Source organism: Linderina pennispora, assembly GCF_002104995.1.
Source record: "Linderina pennispora strain ATCC 12442 chromosome Unknown DL89scaffold_3, whole genome shotgun sequence".
In the NCBI taxonomy this organism is placed as follows: domain Eukaryota; kingdom Fungi; phylum Kickxellomycota; class Kickxellomycetes; order Kickxellales; family Kickxellaceae; genus Linderina; species Linderina pennispora.
This window is the reverse complement of record NW_024468251.1, coordinates 1-16,407: the sequence shown is the minus strand read 5'-3', so window position 1 is coordinate 16,407 and position 16,407 is coordinate 1. Positions and strand designations below refer to the sequence as shown.

The 16,407-nt window shown below is 54.1% G+C and overlaps 9 protein-coding genes across 9 annotated transcripts; 5 read left to right on the top strand and 4 right to left on the bottom strand.

The window, feature by feature from the left end:
• Positions 1–70: 70 nt before the first annotated feature.
• Positions 71–1,008, bottom strand: DL89DRAFT_101284 (uncharacterized protein). The gene has a single exon (XM_040882991.1). The coding sequence runs from the start codon at positions 813–815 to the stop codon at positions 315–317; it is 501 nt and encodes a 166-aa protein (XP_040745196.1). The 5' UTR covers positions 816–1,008; the 3' UTR covers positions 71–314.
• A 615-nt stretch (positions 1,009–1,623) lies between these two features.
• On the bottom strand, positions 1,624–3,491 carry DL89DRAFT_265487 (cytochrome P450). The gene is made up of 2 exons (XM_040886689.1): positions 3,103–3,491; positions 1,624–3,077 (listed from the first exon to the last, which is right to left on the bottom strand). Exons 1-2 carry the CDS (start codon positions 3,447–3,449, stop codon positions 1,862–1,864), a joined length of 1,563 nt encoding a protein of 520 aa, XP_040745195.1. The 5' UTR covers positions 3,450–3,491; the 3' UTR covers positions 1,624–1,861.
• Positions 3,492–3,866: 375 nt separating this feature from the next.
• On the bottom strand, positions 3,867–7,833 carry DL89DRAFT_291089 (Cullin-domain-containing protein; the record flags this gene model as incomplete). Its single annotated transcript, XM_040890160.1, has 7 exons — positions 3,867–4,244; positions 4,674–4,985; positions 5,014–5,227; positions 5,557–6,018; positions 6,084–7,229; positions 7,264–7,418; positions 7,456–7,833. The coding sequence occupies 7 exons, from the start codon at positions 7,831–7,833 to the stop codon at positions 3,867–3,869; spliced, it is 3,045 nt and encodes a 1,014-aa protein (XP_040745194.1).
• Positions 7,834–7,975: 142 nt separating this feature from the next.
• Positions 7,976–8,398, bottom strand: DL89DRAFT_265485 (uncharacterized protein; the record flags this gene model as incomplete). The annotated part of the gene is made up of 2 exons (XM_040886688.1): positions 8,265–8,398; positions 7,976–8,194 (listed from the first exon to the last, which is right to left on the bottom strand). The coding sequence occupies exons 1-2, from the start codon at positions 8,376–8,378 to the stop codon at positions 7,976–7,978; spliced, it is 333 nt and encodes a 110-aa protein (XP_040745193.1). The 5' UTR covers positions 8,379–8,398.
• A 247-nt stretch (positions 8,399–8,645) lies between these two features.
• On the top strand, positions 8,646–9,195 carry DL89DRAFT_274169 (snoRNA-binding rRNA-processing protein IMP3; the record flags this gene model as incomplete). Its single annotated transcript, XM_040889150.1, has 2 exons — positions 8,646–8,891; positions 8,923–9,195. 2 exons carry the CDS (start codon positions 8,646–8,648, stop codon positions 9,193–9,195), a joined length of 519 nt encoding a protein of 172 aa, XP_040745192.1.
• Positions 9,196–9,408: 213 nt separating this feature from the next.
• Positions 9,409–10,415, top strand: DL89DRAFT_274168 (L domain-like protein; the record flags this gene model as incomplete). Its single annotated transcript, XM_040889149.1, has 4 exons — positions 9,409–9,947; positions 10,000–10,088; positions 10,116–10,150; positions 10,173–10,415. The coding sequence occupies 4 exons, from the start codon at positions 9,409–9,411 to the stop codon at positions 10,413–10,415; spliced, it is 906 nt and encodes a 301-aa protein (XP_040745191.1).
• On the top strand, positions 10,397–13,495 carry DL89DRAFT_265481 (uncharacterized protein). Its single transcript, XM_040886687.1, is given in 18 exon segments — positions 10,397–10,733; positions 10,859–10,937; positions 10,975–11,186; positions 11,212–11,375; positions 11,395–11,690; positions 11,765–12,066; positions 12,089–12,308; positions 12,331–12,440; positions 12,480–12,491; positions 12,513–12,581; positions 12,615–12,786; positions 12,820–12,854; positions 12,909–12,950; positions 12,978–13,089; positions 13,120–13,122; positions 13,160–13,243; positions 13,275–13,330; positions 13,374–13,495. The coding sequence occupies 18 exon segments, from the start codon at positions 10,723–10,725 to the stop codon at positions 13,429–13,431; spliced, it is 2,037 nt and encodes a 678-aa protein (XP_040745190.1). The 5' UTR covers positions 10,397–10,722; the 3' UTR covers positions 13,432–13,495.
• A 368-nt stretch (positions 13,496–13,863) lies between these two features.
• Positions 13,864–15,312, top strand: DL89DRAFT_255504 (uncharacterized protein; the record flags this gene model as incomplete). The annotated part of the gene is made up of 2 exons (XM_040885356.1): positions 13,864–14,479; positions 14,522–15,312. The coding sequence occupies 2 exons, from the start codon at positions 13,864–13,866 to the stop codon at positions 15,310–15,312; spliced, it is 1,407 nt and encodes a 468-aa protein (XP_040745189.1).
• A 556-nt stretch (positions 15,313–15,868) lies between these two features.
• Positions 15,869–16,407, top strand: DL89DRAFT_101214 (uncharacterized protein). The gene has a single exon (XM_040882990.1). It carries the CDS (start codon positions 15,976–15,978, stop codon positions 16,372–16,374), a length of 399 nt encoding a protein of 132 aa, XP_040745188.1. The 5' UTR covers positions 15,869–15,975; the 3' UTR covers positions 16,375–16,407.

Sequence of the window (16,407 nt, the reverse complement as noted above, 5' to 3'; positions counted from 1 at the left end):
GCCGAGGCTGGCGTCGACTTGTCGCACACGCGCGAGGACGCAGTTATCGGCTTGCTGCCCTTTGCCTTTACATCAGGCTCCCTCTGCGCAATCGGGCGTCTTGGGTAATATCTGCGATGGCTTGGTAGTTTTGGACGCAATCTTGTAGCGCTTGTGGCCGAAACGAAGGCACGCTCTTGCGCAGCGTACGGATCTTGCGCAGACTCTTGAGCAGTTTCTTTTGCGGCTTCACGGGCAGTTCCACCAAAACCCCCTCCTCTACCAGCCTTTCCTCGTCGTTGGCCGCGTCAATCAGCTTGCTCACTGCCTTGACGTCAAGCGGCTGTGAACATGAGGCTGCTCTGCCGCTGCGGGGGAGGGGCCTCAGAATCGCAGCCCGACGCTGCAGCCGGCACTTCAATCGAGCATGGCATTGCGCCGACCGTAGCATCGAAAGCGCTCCCCCGCGACTCATGGCCAGCAGCCGCCATGTGGCCAACGGCAGCTGCTGGATGGGTGGCCTGATAGCCCCTCAATGACACTGGTGCAGCCTCAGACGGGGTGTGAGTAAAAGCGCAGGTGCTCTTTGTTTCTTCGCGCGAACTGCGGTTATACTGCGGAACGAGCGAAGACGGGCGGTCGCTATTGCCAAAGCTACCATGCAAATGGCTGGAATGGCGTGCTGGCTGCCTGGCGCCTGCCGATACAGTCGTTTCTCGCAGCTGACCGCTGACCTCGGACCGAGCTGTCAATCTGGCGCACAGAGATCCCGGCCAGGCTACCAAAATCGAACTCAGGCTTGGACTCCTGCTCGCAGTCTGTCTTCCAGATGTCATTCTTGGAAAACGACGCCAATGGCGACGGAAAGTTACCTAGCTGCAGACTAAACTCTGTCACATTGGTGCCGGCTCGTTTGCGCGGCTGCTTGGACCTGTGACTGGCTGTGGTTGCTGAGGATCTGCGACGCCCTGGTAGAATTGCCTTGGCGCATCGATGTGGTTCGGAGCCGGTGTTTTTGTGGCCGGAGCAGCTTGTGCAGCGATCTTGCCTTGTGCCCGCTAATCGAGTGCCGCGGACGCCCACACTGCTGTGCCGGAGCTTTGTCCGAGAGCATGCCCAGATTTATGCTAAACTCTAACTGCGACGACAAATCGCCCTCAGTGAACAAAGTGTCCTCTACGTTTGTGCTGACCTCAGCCATTAAGGACCCGTATTTCCAAATCTAGATATGAATAATGGCGAAAGCGGTGCTCAAGGAATGCAGAATGAACGATACGAAACAAAAAAGCAGAAGAGACAATGGTCCAACATGGCGCTGCATATGGCTTCTTGGTGGAAAATGGCCATATCGGTTAAAATGCTGCCAGTAAATTTCCCAAAGGTCTATTCCTGGTGCTTTTGGACAGGAGGTAAACTGTGGGGAGGGAGATGAATGTATGCTGTATACATTTAGCACCTTCCGTTTTTTGCCCAAATTACTGAATGTGGAGCTGAACATTTCGCAGTAAATTTGTTTGCTAAGAATTTAGAGTGGGGAAACAAAAGAGAGAAAAAGAGCAAGCCTTATATCTGAATAAAGAGCAAATACTGAAGCCCTCACCCCTTCCCCTCAAATCCCCACATTTTTTAGTTGCGGGCACCAGCCTAAGCAGTAAACCCAAGCCTCCTCGCCCTTATCCACACCCTCACTGTTACATCCCTGCTGTTCGCCCCTGGCTGGCCCGTACTCGCTCATGCCATAGGCTCTCCAGAATATATCCGGCTGCAGGGGTTCCCGCGTAGAATGAAAGTAAGGGCCGTTTATGATGGGGTAGCCTTTTTTTAATTACAGGGCATACCCAAGCAATTCCATGCTTTATATTGTAAAAACCATGAGGTGGGTTTACGCTCTGGAGATGACGATCCGGCCGTCTCGATCAGAGTTGGTAGGCGAAGGAACAATGTAGTGCTTGGAGTCCATGACCTTGGGATAGCCGCTCTCGTCGAGGATTTCGGGGCCAAACGGAACATCCTCAGGCAGACTGATATCAAAGTCCTTCAAGAGATTCGCCAGGATCGGCACCATCTCCATCCACGCCAGGTTTCTTCCAGGACAGATGCGCACGCCGGTGCTAAATGTCAGCAGCTTGCGCTTGGCTTCGTCGTTGTCCAAGAAGCGCTCAGGGGTAAACATATAGGGCTCGTGCCAGCAGTCGGCATGGTGATGGATGCCGGAGAAGTTCAGATTGACCACCGTTCCCTCGGGCAGGAAATGGCCACACACGGTTATGCCACCCTTGGGGACAAGGCGGGGCCACTGGCCGCCAGATACGGGTCTGAGCCGCATGCTCTCGTACAGGCATGCCTCCAAGTACGGCAGGCTGGTGCGGCCCTCACTATATGTGACCACGTGGTCCTTGGCAAATTTGGTCCGGACCTCGTCGACAACGCGCTTCATCGATACTGGGTTGAGCAGCAGCAGGTGGATTGTCCACAGCAGCGTGTTCGAGGATGTCTCACTACCAGCAAGGAGTGTCACAATCGTTTCGGCGAGGATCTGGTTGCTGGTCATGCGGATCTTTGACTCTGGATCTTCCGAGTCAAGGAACGCTGCGAGCAAGTCGCTGGGCGTCTGCTTCCCCTCCTGAATCTCATTCCGCCGGTGCTCGATAGATTCACGGGCGAAGGTCAGTAGCTCCTGGAGACTGCTCCACAGCGGCCAGACAAGCAGGCGGAAGGGGCTGTATTTGAGCAGGGGCACTGCCATGCAAATGCCAAAGTAGCCAAACGAGTCATTCACCCAGCGCACCACTGTCGGGTCGTTGTTTCTGAGGGCATTAAAGTCGCGGCCAAAGGCCAGGGCGCCAGTAACGTCAAAGGTGGCGTAGGCCAAATCGCGGTGGGCATTGACAACCGCCTGCTCACCCTTCTGCGCCGCCTCATCAACGGCCCTTTCCCACTTGGTTTTCAGCGCAGCAGCGCCGTATTTGATGATAGTCGGCTCCATGCGGTGCAGATATCCAAAGGTAAACATGGGTCCCATCTGGCGGCGACGCAGCTGGTTGATATGCGGATTGCGACTCGAGAACGTCGTCTGCTCGTCCAAAGAGGTCGCTGCCCTTGTAGTAGTCGGTTTTCAAAAACGCATGTGAGCCAAGGATGGTGCGGCTAGCCGCAGGATTCGAAATGCTGACTGTGTTGGGCCCATATACGTAGATTTCGCCATATTTCTTGAAGTCGCTGTCGGCGTCTGTGCATGAGTTGCCGGCAAAGAGACTGATCATGGCCCGCAGCCCTGTCAGGCGAGCGATAAATGGGCCGGGGATGTTGCGGAGCGGCGACAGAAAAAGCGCATACAGCAGCTTCCAGGATGCATATGCCGAAACGACTGTGCCAGCCAGACGCTTGTAGCCGATGGCATCCACCAGCGAGACAGCTCGCGCAACAATATCGTCAAGATCGAGTTTTGTGGCAAATGTGCTGAGTGCCATAGGTGGGATAAAGCAAGCAAAGGTGGTGAGGGGGCAAAGGGGTTGGAGCCTGAAGAGAGAGGGATAGCCTTGGACCCATTTAACTCCTGCAACGACCTGAAAAAAGAAAAAAGAGGAAAGCGGGACTCCAGCTGAAAAGACGTCCTGCTGCCAGCTTGGTTGGCAGAGCAGATCGGCAGGCAATTTTGGGCGAATGAGGATCGTCATACGAAAAAGGAAACAGGTGATTTGTATTGTAGACGATCATGTCCGAATATTTTTCTACAAGCTGCCAGATAATCTTCCGCGGCCTGAAAAAGACAAAAAAGCTTGGGAATCACATTCATATGTCATCCACCGCATGGATAAAGTATTCATATACCAGCGATCATGGTGCATGATGTTTGTGTGATTGATAAGCAGAATGGAGATGTATATCTACACGCCCAGATTTCCGTCCTTGACACTGGTGGCGTCGTTGTGCGAGTCGGCGATATGCAGGGTTCTTCTTTCAGAGTCGTCCCTCTCAGCCATGAGCATTGGTGCCGAGACTTCTGCCTTGTAGTAGGGGACAGGGCTGTTGTAAAAGGGGTTGCCATGGATGAATCCGGGCACATCGCATATGCCGTTCACAGCCATGTACTGCCTGAGCCAGGCGGTAATCCCGAGAGCACAGGCCATGATCGCAATTTCGCCTAGCATGATGCCGACGTTTTCTCCAATGCGCTTGTATGCACCGCTGATTATGTACCTGAACAGCATGGCGCCGTTGAAGAATGGTGTTGCGTAGAACCAGCGGAAAAACCGCGGCGTCAGCTCAACTGGAACCAGGCACGAAACAACGTTGGGAATCACGGTGGACACCGAGAGCAAACCAATGAGATCTGGAGGCAGCAGCATGAACCACGCGAGGTTCCACAGCGCAAGTGCAGTAATGAACGGCCATGGTTGTGAACCAAATGGAGAAGAACCTGCCGGCCGTGTATGTCAGTCCCTGGTGTTCCGCACCGTAGTCTGGGCCCTTGAATGCCAATATTGCCAAGCTGCCTATAGAGGCCGATGATGCAGGCCCATCGCCAGAATAAGAGAGAGGAGCGCTGTCCATACGTGCAGGAATCTAGCCTTTAGGAAGAATGTGAACGTGGTCGTCTTCCATGTAATCAGCATCCCGATTGTGCACAAAAAGCCGACCAAGAAGGGGAGTAGGTAGAGGATGGGTGCAAGAGGAAGCGTGTAAGGACTGACATCAATTTTGGTGTACGACACAGGGTTGAGTAGCGCGTTCAGGTTTGGGGTAGCTGTTGCACCAGAGCGCTTAAAGTCAGTCAGCGACCTGATCGCGAATCTAGATTGGACGTGTAAGGCTAGCTCCAGTAGAGCTGGCTGGGCAAACAGGGGCTCGCCGATTGGGTTTCGTCCGCTGGAAACTATCACTGTCAGTGCGTCGTCTGGGTTGTACTCAGGCCTGCCATTCAGCGCCTGCGCCAGCCGGTCTGATGCGCCTGGGTTGACAACTACCCCGCCCCAGCCATGGTTTTTAATCCACTCCTTAGCCGACTGGATCGAATGGAATATCGCGGCGGACGCGCCATGTGGGGTTGTTGTTGTTGCGGAGAGCCCCCATAGCCGCGTTTGTTACAGCATTGCCAATCGGACCCATGTCCAGATCGATGACCTCGATGTGGATGTGGTTGACATTGACGCTGCGTCGGTACACGGCGCCGTAGAATAGGCAGAGCGGCAGCCATAGCGCAACAGTGCTTATGACTATCAACCGCAGGTAGTACATTCCGTTGACCCTCCATGTTTTGTACATGCGGGGGTCAAAAATGCTAAGGCGGGCCTCATCGCCTTTCTGTGCCTTCCATGAACCGATCATTTGTGCTAAAAAAAATACGAGTTGGGTGGTCAACGAAACGGAAAAGTCGACAAAAGAACAGTACTCAAGAGCAGCCAGGGTGTTTAGATGTGGCAGTTGGCATATTGCACCACGCGGTCAGTGGGCATTGATGGAAAGGTCCTTGGCCCAATCTACGCCAGGTATATATAAAAAGTCTGATCAGTCTCGTCCCGCTCAAGGAATTCGTGGTCTATGAGGAAATCAATTGCTTCACGGAAGTCCACGGACTCGATGACTGTGCGCTTCTTCCCCTCTTCAAACGCCTTATTCTTCAGGGCCTTATGCGAGAGCCTCTGCCTCTGCTTCATAATCCGTATGATCAGGGCTCGGAGGAAGTTTTGACGGTCTGCCATCACCTCACGCAGAGCCTCCTTGGCCTCATTCTGCTTCTGGTCCCAGCGCATTTCGGCGAGATTGACCCGCAGCTGCTTGGATTGGAACCGGTCGTTAAAGCGGACTCTGGTCGACGGGCCCAGCACCTTGTTGGTAGCAACAAAGAGGCGCGACTTTATCAGATAGTCCAGCTCGGCCAGCGTCTGCTCCTCCGTCATCTTTGTCCCTTCCTTAACCTGGCCGCAGGTTAGCGTCGGTCCCTTGACAGAATCGTATCCGGTGCCTGGCCCGGATTCAGCGGTGAACATACCAAGGATCGCTAGCTGGTACATAGTGACAATGACGGTGTAGCCGGTTCTGAGCTGCAATCCCCTTGGCCTGCGGGAGAAACAGTCGGATCTCAGGCTTTGGAATCCTGCCACAGCCAGCTGAGTGTGCGGCCAGAGTGCTGCTGGTTGTGGACTTCAGTAAAGTCCTGCCTGATCGAGTCTAATATCGGCGGGAGCGGCGGGTTGCTTTCAGACAGATGGCGCGACCACGTCACGGCCTTAAGAACCTTTACATTCACGCTGACCCCGTGGCCGTGCTCGTTGCGGGCAAACTCCTTGGTGAGGTTCTGGCTGACCTGGATATCACTCAGCATTTCATTCAGCCGCAGGGTCCCCGCGACGCCAATGGCCTCTTTGATGATGCCTCCGATGGTCACTTCAAGACTGAACGAGATGCTTTGCTCGGCCACCAGGCGCTTTGACAGCTCGAGGTCATAAAACTTGAAGAACGTGTCCTTTTCCCTGACAAACTTTAGCAGGTCCATGACTCGGCGTACACGCAGCGCAATCTCGCCTTCGGGATCTGCCACCGACGACTCAAGCTGCTTGAACGACGCGCTGCCAACTTTGAGAAACGAGCTGATGTAGTCGGCGATAAGCACGGGCGCCTTGCGGTCAAGCGACTTGTAAAGTGTGTTGGAGTTGACTGCATCCTTGAATGATGCGTTCAGTGAGGTCAATAGATGTTGATCGCCATCAAAGACCTGGGTCACCAGGGCGGCCAGCTCGTCGTATTCGGCAATGAGCCATGTAACAAACGCATGTGTGTTTTCGGCGGCCGCACGCATCGAGTTCTCGACGTTGGTCCGGGCTGGGCTGGAGGCGGTCATGCGCTCAATGACATAGGACTCAAAGTGCTTGCACATTGGCACCAGGCCGTCATCAGGGTGAATTCGGGAAAGGAGCTTGAACAGTGCGTGCAGGTTGTGCTTGCTCATTGTTTTCAAGAGCTCCGGCATTGTCTGGAGAAGCAGACTTGACACCCTGAAGATAAGCTCTTGGTTGAGCACGCTGTTCAAATTCTCCTTCGAGCCATTTAGCAAATAGCTGTTAGCCAGCGAATCCTCAGCAGCGACCAACTCGTGCACGCTATGGATGTACTCGCATATCTTGCCCGCGTTGAACATGCTGCGCAGACGGAGGCTATGGTATTCGACTGACTTGGTAATGTACGGCGTCTCATAGTGCATGCCATACACACCGGTCGTGCAACGGATGCCGCGGCGGACAGTGGGCGGTCTGAGTTGATGGAAAACAGTAGGGCAGCTTGCACAGGACAGCGTCGTCGATAACTGCATTTTCCCGCTTGGCGTTAACCAGCATGTGCATGCTGTCCATTAGGTGGGCATGGATGGGCAGCAGCAGATGAGTGTACCACATTTGGTGGAACAGGTCGCAGATGGCATACACGTTGCGACCACAGCTCTTCTCGGGCGTAATCCAATCGCGACCAAGTAGTCCAAACATGGAATCCATCATCCGTGCCTGCCACGTGGTAGTGCTTCCATGTGTCATGATAGAACTCTAGTAGCTGGAGGCCTTGTCTATGCATTGCCTCGTTGCGCTGGCGGCCGAGATACGTGGTCATAAAGCCTGTCACTTGCAGGTACATCTCCTCGGCCAAGTCGTAGTTCGATGCGTATGATACCGGACTGCCACTAAGGCTCATTCCGTACACTTTCACTGTATTACACGACAGGCGGTCCGCGACTGCAGTGTACAGCCCAATGTACTCAGAATAGGACAAGCCTTTCGTGTCCTTCTCGAGGAATGATGCAACCTCTGCACCCAGGTACTCCCAGAACTTGGGCTGGTCAACATAGCCTTTGTACGAGATGTTCATAGCGATACAAAAAAAATACTATAGTAGACGAAAGAACGGCAGCAGGTGGAGAGTAAAGTGCTCCCAGGCAAGTTGTCAATTTTTATTGATGACGGCGTGGCTAGTTGTGTATGCATGCCAATCCATGCACTGATTTTTCTGCCTATTTCTTGAACCGGCTCTGCTTGGTCCACTTGACCACGTTCTTTGACATGATCCGGCCCTTCTTGTTGCGCACTGTAATCTTCTTGATGCCACGCTTCTGCGACTTGCCGCGCTTCTTGCGCATTGATGACTCTGTCTGCGCGGCCTCGCTGCCGTCAACAGCCATGCTGTCGTCTGCCTCGGTGCCAGCCTGTTGTGTCTCCTGCTGCTTCTGCTTCTGCATTCTGCTTTTTGTCCGCCTCGGGCTTGTCTGTCTCCATCAGCTCTGCCAGTGTGCCGGCTGTGACCTTCTGCTTCTCCGCCAGCCGCTTGATGCGCTCGGCCTCGGCCGGTCCAAACACGGTCTCGCGCAGAATGTTGCGGTTGCGGATCTTGCTCTTTGAGCGGATGGACTTTCCCATGGTGTATATGTGTAGATAGAACGCGAGTTGGAAGAGGTGTCGAGAGATGTCGAGAGGTTTGAGACAAGCAGAGGCGAAGAACGGAGCAGACGGTCGTATATTTTTTTCGGTTTGCCTGATCAAGGAGAGAGAAAAAAAGTGCAGTGATTTAATATTACAGTGGAAAATCAACAATTTTGCCTGCTCTGTGCTTGATCCTGGGCCAAGCACCTTTTTTCTCTCCACTCTTCTCATATTTCTCGCATTTTCACACATTCCCTCTCCACCATGGTGCGCCAGCTCAAATACCACGAGAAGAAGCTCCTGCGCAAGGTCGACTTTCTCGAATGGCGCGGCGAGAACAACGTCCGCGAGATCGAGGTGATGCGGCGGTACAACCTGACAAAGCGCGAGGAATACTACAAGTACCAAAAGATTGTGATGCAGACAAAGAAGCTGGCCCACAGAATCGCGCTGCTGGACCCCAAGGATCCGAAGCGCGCTGAGAGCGAGACCGGCACTGCTGGAGAAGCTGTTTGCAATCGGCGTGATCAACTCGCGCAAGACCATGTCGCAGGTGGACAAGCTGACGGTGTCTGCTTTCTGCCGCCGGCGTCTGCCCGTTGTGCTGTGCAGGCTGAAGATGGCTGAGCACATCTCTGAGGCTGCGCGGCTGATTGAGCAGGGGCATGTGCGTGTTGGCCCCGACACGGTTACCGACCCCGCGTTCCTGGTCACTCGCAACATGGAGGACTTTATCACCTGGGTTGACACGTCGAAGATCAAGCGCAAGATCCTGAAGTACAACGACAAGCTGGACGACTACGATCTGTTGTAGATATTTTTAATAGACGCCATCTCTTTTTGCTGCTGGTGCGGAGGACATTGCCATTCCAACCTGCCTGGGCTAAAGGCCATGTGCCGAGTCCTGATCAGCACCTGATGATTTTCTGGGCTTCAAGTGACGTGCACTGCGGCCAAAACAGCAGACTGCCTAGTTCGTTTTTCTCCTTATTGACCCAATTCAGACACATTTAATTCTTTTTTTGAAATGCCAGAGCCATTAGAGATCGCCGACATTCACGCGCACACCGACGAGTCAGCGGCCGAGAGCGAGGCGGAGGAGAGCGGAGTGGTTGAGCAGCAGGAGGACATGCTGGCAGACTACGCCGACAGCGAGACAGCTATCGAGCTGATGCACTCGCGGCTAGATAGCCTGGACAATTTGGGCCTGGCGCGATTCCACAGTGTCGAGTACCTGGGCCTGCGCCAGAACTTTATCAAGGCCATCACGTCAATTAACGACCTGGCCACGCTGAAGGAGCTGGACCTGTACGATAACCGCCTGAACGCCATCGAGGGCGTTGACCAGCTGGTGAACCTGACCAGCGCAGACTTTTCATTCAACAAAATCCGCAGGATCGAGAACATCGAGACCCTGCGCAATCTTACCGAAGTCTACTTTGTCAGCAACAAGATCAGCACGATTGAGAACCTGAGCCCGCTGGTCAACCTGACAAGCCTGGAGCTGGGCGCCAACCGCATCCGCAGGATCGAGGGTCTCGATGAGCTGGTCAACCTAGAGCAGCTGTACCTGGGCAAGAACAAGATCACGCGGCTCGAGAATCTGTCCCTGTCTGAGGCGGCTGAGGATCCTGAGCATCCAGAGCAACCGTATCACCAAACTCGAAGGGCTTGAGGATCTGGAGCGTCTGGAGGAGCTGTATCTGAGTCCACAATGGCATCGCCAGGATTGAGGGCTTGAGAACAACACGAAGCTGACCATCCTCGACGTCACCAGCAACCAGCTGACAGGAGATTTCGGGGATCAAGCACCTGCCAGTGCTCGAGGATCTGTGGGCGTCAGGCAACAGGCTCGAGTCGTTCCAGAACATCGAGGACGAGTGCGCGCCGATACAGTCGCTGCGCACGGTCTACTTTGAGTTCAGCCCGCTGCAGACCAGCCAGCCCACCGCGTACCGCCGCAAGCTGATGCTCATGCTGCCCCAAATCACGCAGATTGATGCCACCGAGTGCCGGCGGCAGCCGCTTTGTTGATGGGTTGGTTGCGTCAGCCAATGACGGCGGATCGCGAACTCGAAAAAGGCTATTTGGCATGATTTTCGGCTGCTGCTGTAGTGTTGCCTTCTCAAGACTTTTTTTATTGAACGGGCAGCACTATATCAAGCGACATGTACCTGGGGACGGCTCGGGATGCACATAGTCCGCTCTATTTTGGCAGCCTGTTCTCTCCTTCTTTCTAGCCAGCGCAATTCGCTACTTTGCCGGTTCTGTTTATTATTCGCCAAATACCAAACCGCATACCCGCACGCAGTGACACCAACCCACCGACCCCCTTTTTCGAATGAAGTACAGGTTAGTCTCTGCTGGTCTTGCTCGCTCCATTCTCCAGCCTTTTCCGCTCCTTCTTCTCTTTACGACACTTTTCCGAATACCATTTTCGCTCTTTTAATGGCACTGACTGATATCATGCTGGGTAGCTTTGTGTTTGGCAAGCTGGGCAGGGACTCGGCGTCTTCGCAGGACAACGACGCGGCGGCAGCCGCAGCAGGAGCGCCGGTCGGCAGCAGCAACCTCGACACATTACGATCGGCAGGGCGCAGTGTCCACAGCCGAGACTGCCGACATGCACGCAGATTTTGTATGCACCGAGCGGTTTGCTGACAACTTTTGGTCCGAAGACGGCCGGTGTGTATCGGTGCTCACTACAAAGCTCAAGAATGCAAAGCAGTCGTGCCTTGACCTGCTGACGATGGTTAGCAAGCGCGCCGAGATCGAAGAGGAGCTGGGCAAGAAGATGCTGAAGCTGTCGCGTGGCGCGCTGGGGTGCGAGGAAGGTGGGCACGATTAAAGATGCGTTTCGGTGCGTGCGCGTTGAGATGGAGAACACGGCCAAAACACACCTTGACTTGGCCAAGCAGCTGCGCACTGAGCTCGAGAAGCCGTTCCTGGGCTTCATGGACGACCAGAAGCGGAAACGGCGGGCACAGACCTCAGGTGATTCAAAAGACCGAAGAGGAGCGGTCCCAGCTGCGTGGCATGATTCGGAAGCTGCAGGACAAGCGCCGCAGCGACACCCGCAAAGTTGGCGACCTGGAGCTGCAGGTCAACGGTCTGCATGGCATGGGTGACCCAAAGCTCCGGAACAAGCTGGAGCGCGCACAGGCGCAGCAGCGGGCCACTGAGAAGGAGTATGTCGATGTGCGCCAGCGCCTGCATGATGCCGACCAGCAGTGGTACCATGTCTGGCGCAGTGCCTGCGATGTCTTCCAGGTCCTTGAGGAGCAGCGTATTTCGTATCTGAAGCATATTGTATGGACATTCACCAACCTTGGTCTCCAGCTCGTTTGTAACGGATGACGAGGCGATGGAGAAGATTCGTCCAGGACCTCGAGCGCATTGACGTGGCCAGCGACATCTCGGCGTTTATCAGGACATTTGGCACTGGCGGACCGGATCCAGAGCTGGACCCCGAAGGGGCTAGGGCTAGCGCAGACAGAATGTCGCAGGACGCGGGTTCTGGCAACTCTCGGTCACAGTCAACAGTGCTCGGAACAGTAAGCTCTGCCGTACCCACGCCCGAGAGCACCAGGCCAATTCATCGCACGCCAACAAGCAACAGCCAGGATAGTGTCCCCACTGAGAGCCATGGTGGCGCCATGGCTGGGTCTGTCTCGCAACAGCCTCTGTCACGGCCCAGTACGCAACAGCGGAATGGATCCACGTCAGCAGCACGGCCCGCCTCTGCCAGTGCGCAATTCATCCCGCCCAGTGTCCATGCACGCACAGGGAATGCAGGCACTGGCAGGTGCGTCTGCTGCTGAAGCAGCGTGGAATGACCGTCCAAGGTCGTCAATGCAGCAGGGATCTTCATTCAATGGTGCTGCTGCCCATTATCGTCGGTCGAGCAACGCGGACGTGTACAACACTGTGCAGCAGCAACAGCAGCCAGCTCAGCAGCAGCAGCCAGCAGCAGCAGCAGCCATCACCGCAACAGCGGCGTAACCAAGCCCCTGCTTCGCGCCCTGCAGACACTCTTTATAGCGGAACAGTTAACGGCATGTACAACGGAGCCCCAGCCATGGACCCACGTTCGACTAGCAGTGCTGGCATGTATCGGGCAGGAACTGCGAGCCCAGCGCCGATGGCGACGCAACGGCCAAGCACACCGGGCCAGATGGGCGACATTAGCGGCTCGTATTCGTCTGTTGGCTACGCAGCCGCAGTACTACCCAGTGCAGGCCAGCAACCAGCCCCCACGCATAGGCTCACCGCGATCGCGTGCAAGCACATTCAATGGCACGATGACTGCTCAAACCGGGCAATTTGGCGCGCTCACTGTCAATACACAGATACCGACTCCTCAGCAACAGCAGCAGCAGCAGCCGCAGCAGGCAGCATATGCGATGTCGTTCCAGCACCCGAACTCTGCACCAAGCAGCCCGTACCAGCAGAATGGCGCGCCAAACTCGTTTGGTGCCTCAGCCAATGGCTACTAATGGCCATATGGCGAACATGACGTCACCACAGCCAGGGTCGCGCCCGGTTTCTGTCATGCAGAATCCGCAGTACGTCTATCGAGCGGCGACGCCTGTTCAGCAGTCGCCACAGTTTATCCCAGCGAACATGGTGTCACGCCCGCCTACGCAAATGTCGCATTCGCCCCATCAGCAATATCAGCCACACCAGCTCCACCAACGGACGACCTAGCGTCATGAGCACGTACTCGGTTGCCCACCAGCAGGTTCCAATGCACCAGCAACAACAGTCCAACACCACAGCAACAGCAACAGCAGCAGCCAGCTCATGGAGAGCCAAACTTCACCAAGGACCAGCGCGAGATCATCTCATACGTGAAAGGCAATGTATGACTACGACGCTGAAAACTCTAGAGAGCTGACGATTCGTGAAGGTGACATCATCTCTGTGCTCCAGGTCAATCCGGACGGCTGGTGGGAGGGCGAACTCACTGACTCGAATACTGGGCCAATGTAGGCGCGGCGTGTTTCCTTCCAACTTTGTTGATCCCATCTCCAACTTGACTGCCAGCTAGGCTTCCTTTGAATTATTTTCTAGTTTCAATTGCCATTATATCTGTAACCACTCGCCGTGACGTGCCACCGAGGGAATCACCATGGATATCGCTTGTAGCATAATGTTGGGCCCTCAAATCCTGCATTATGATAGATGCCAGCCCGCGCATGCTTTATGTATGAGGTTATGTTTATGCCGAATGTCCAATTTCAGAAAATAAGTAGTAAACAATAATTCAAATGACTAGCGTATTTCTGTCTATGGCGCTAGTAGCAGGTCACAAACAATCCCAGCCGTGCCACTATCAGTTCACCATGCCCCCAGTTCAGGGTCTGCTACTAGACTATATCTCTTCTCTCTAGCCAAGCGAATCCTATTATTAACGCATCTCTAGCTTTTTCGTGGATAGCCACCCCATTCTTTTATTGGAACATTATCAGAGGAGCTTATCATGAGCAATATACTCAGTGCCATCGACTCCAAAGTCTACAAGCTTCAGAGGATCGACTCCGTCCTGTCGTCTTACAACATTCGCACTATCAGTTTTTATGCCAATGCCGGGCTTACCGACGACTTTATGCCATCCCAGACACTTGAAGAGGCCTTTTACCAAACGGTTGTGGAGTTCCCGTTGCTGACCGGGCACCTTAACCAAGTGAGTGGTGGGTGGATAGAAGCTGTCGTAGACAAGACGTGCTTGAATGTTCCCGACTACCGTGAATCCCAGTCGGACATTCACTTCCGTGATATCAAATCAGCAAAGTACAACCCGGCGACATGGCCCGACAACTTGATTCCTTTTGGAGCGTTTGCTTGTCCGGGCGCGGCCACTGGCACAATAAAGTTGGTTAGTGCCCACGTTGTCCGACTCAAGGATAACAGTGGAGTCATTATCTCCCTGAACATTAACCACGGCATAGTAGATGGATATAGCTTTCTTCTGTTCTTCAACCGCTGGGCTGATCAAACGCGGGCACTGGTGTCCCACCGTCAGGCTGAGCCCCTCAGTATATGTCTTGACAGATCAGCGATTCTTCAGTATCTGCCTAGCGAGCGTGAGCCACTTTGTGCGTCAATGCTAGCAGCTTGATCCAACAAGTCCCGTATAGCAGACTGGCTTGTCTGGCTCAGCCCCAGCACGCGAGGCAGGCTCTTGAGTTACTTGGGAAGCATGGCTCCAACATGCGGCCACTTGTTCCGCATTTCGCGCGAGCAGCTCAGCAGACTCCGCAACCAGGTACTGGAGTGCATGCCAGCTGGTGCACGCCTAACTACTAACGATGTTTTAACTGCACTTGTGTACAAAGTCCACGGCCAGGCGAAATTTGGTGTGGCAGCAACCACTCGAAGGTGGTCTGCATGGGGCTCAAAGGGTGACGTGGAAGCTAACAGCGAGCATGCATTGGTAATCGCCTGTGACCTCCGCGGCCGGCTTGGTATGGAGGGTATAAACTTTATTGGCAACGCGCAGCTGTCAGGGGTTATTCTGAACCCGATGAAACATGGCAAAGATACTATCACGCCTCAGATCCTTGCAGACATAGCTGCTCAGATCCATAGCGTCGTATCTAATCTGTCATCTCCATATATTGGCTCGTATGTTGACTTTCTTGAGTCAGAGTCATTCAATACTGGAGCGCTCATTGCAGCCAAAATGAAGTACGGTCTCTACACATTGACAACGAATATGATGCACAGAAAGTTGTATGGTGCTGATTTTGGCAACGGCGTTCAGGCGTTCTCTACAGTGGCTCCCAACTACCCAGGGGCAAATGCTATCTTTTTAGCGTCTCCGCCGCCTAGCACAGACATCCTAATCAACTTTACAGCGGCCGCAAAAGAAATGGACCATATTCTCAAAAACGCATTTTGGAGAGACATTACAACTCTGGTCTACTGAGCAATAAACAAGGATGCATGATATCAGCATCGACTGCCTGTGTAAATATTATCTTCATCAAATAGGGAATTGCAACTTTATACCGTGTTAACCTTCAGAGAGTCCAGTAGTTATGAGCTTTATGGAATGAGTATGACTGGAAATTTCTGAGAAGAAAAAGGGAGGATAGGGCTGTTCCGGCCTACAGTGTCTATACAGGTGAAGATTTGGATCTGCGCATGGGGCGAAGGGCACGGGGTTGCCCGAATGTCAGCATACCACATTTGCCTTCTCAAGATGTCAATTTTATGTCTAGCGGAACAAGAAATATCTGCAAAATATATTTCTGTCCTTCTTGTGCCACAAGAAAGCTATTCAACCAGCTGAGCGCCGGAAGAGAAAAAAAGGCGTATCTGTGCACAAAGACATTGCTGCTGAATGTGAAGTTGCATATCCTGCTACCATGCTAAGCTGGCCCACTTCCCGAATCACAGATTTTCAACAGTGCGAGCGACGCACAGACAGTGCCTGCGTGATAAAAGGGCGTGCTGGCCCGCTCGTGCTTTTCTGACCAGCACATTTTCCGCACCTATTTAGAATCTAGAACCCAAGCATGGATACTGCTGTCCCACAAGGCCCTCGTTTTCGGAGGCGGCCACGCTCCCGGAGCTGACCCCCGAGTACATGGGGAGGCACTACCCCTCTTACCTGGAGCTGATCCAGGCGCAGGTGTTCTTCCGCCACGGCGAGCGCAGCCCCATTGTCACCCGGTTCTCATCGCTGTCGCAGTGGGCATTCTGCGAGCGTGCAAACCATCTGCATTCTGAATTTATGACCGCCATTGGCAAGTTTGTGCCGCGCCAGGAGGCAATGCCGTCGCCAAACCCGGATCTCATTGCCAGCGGCCACAGCGACCCGCGCTACACGAAGCACACCGCGACACTCAAGTCTGGCATCGAGTATGAGCCGGCTGCCTGGTCACTGAGACTCACACAGGATTCAAAGAAAGTAGTTGACGACAACACATCAGACAGTGGCCCTGTGGCCGCAGCTGAGGATTCGTGGGAGCCTACGATGTGGTAAGTTCAGACAGGAGTTTGACTCGGTGCAGCGTGG

Bases quoted from the DNA above. Each gene is read 5' to 3' on its own strand.
- DL89DRAFT_101284 (XM_040882991.1), bottom strand. From the start codon at position 815: ATGACATCTGGAAGACAGACTGCGAGCAGGAGTCCAAGCCTGAGTTCG.
- DL89DRAFT_265481 (XM_040886687.1), top strand. The intron at 10,938-10,974 runs GTCGGCAGCAGC...TACGATCGGCAG, and splicing joins CAGCCGCAGCAGGAGCGCCG to GGCGCAGTGTCCACAGCCGA. The intron at 11,187-11,211 runs GTCGCGTGGCGC...CTGGGGTGCGAG, and splicing joins GGCAAGAAGATGCTGAAGCT to GAAGGTGGGCACGATTAAAG.
- DL89DRAFT_101214 (XM_040882990.1), top strand. From the start codon at position 15,976: ATGGGGAGGCACTACCCCTCTTACCTGGAGCTGATCCAGGCGCAGGTG.
- DL89DRAFT_265487 (XM_040886689.1), bottom strand. From the start codon at position 3,449: ATGGCACTCAGCACATTTGCCACAAAACTCGATCTTGACGATATTGTT. The intron at 3,078-3,102 runs GTTTTTGAAAAC...GACTACTACAAG, and splicing joins ACCATCCTTGGCTCACATGC to GGCAGCGACCTCTTTGGACG.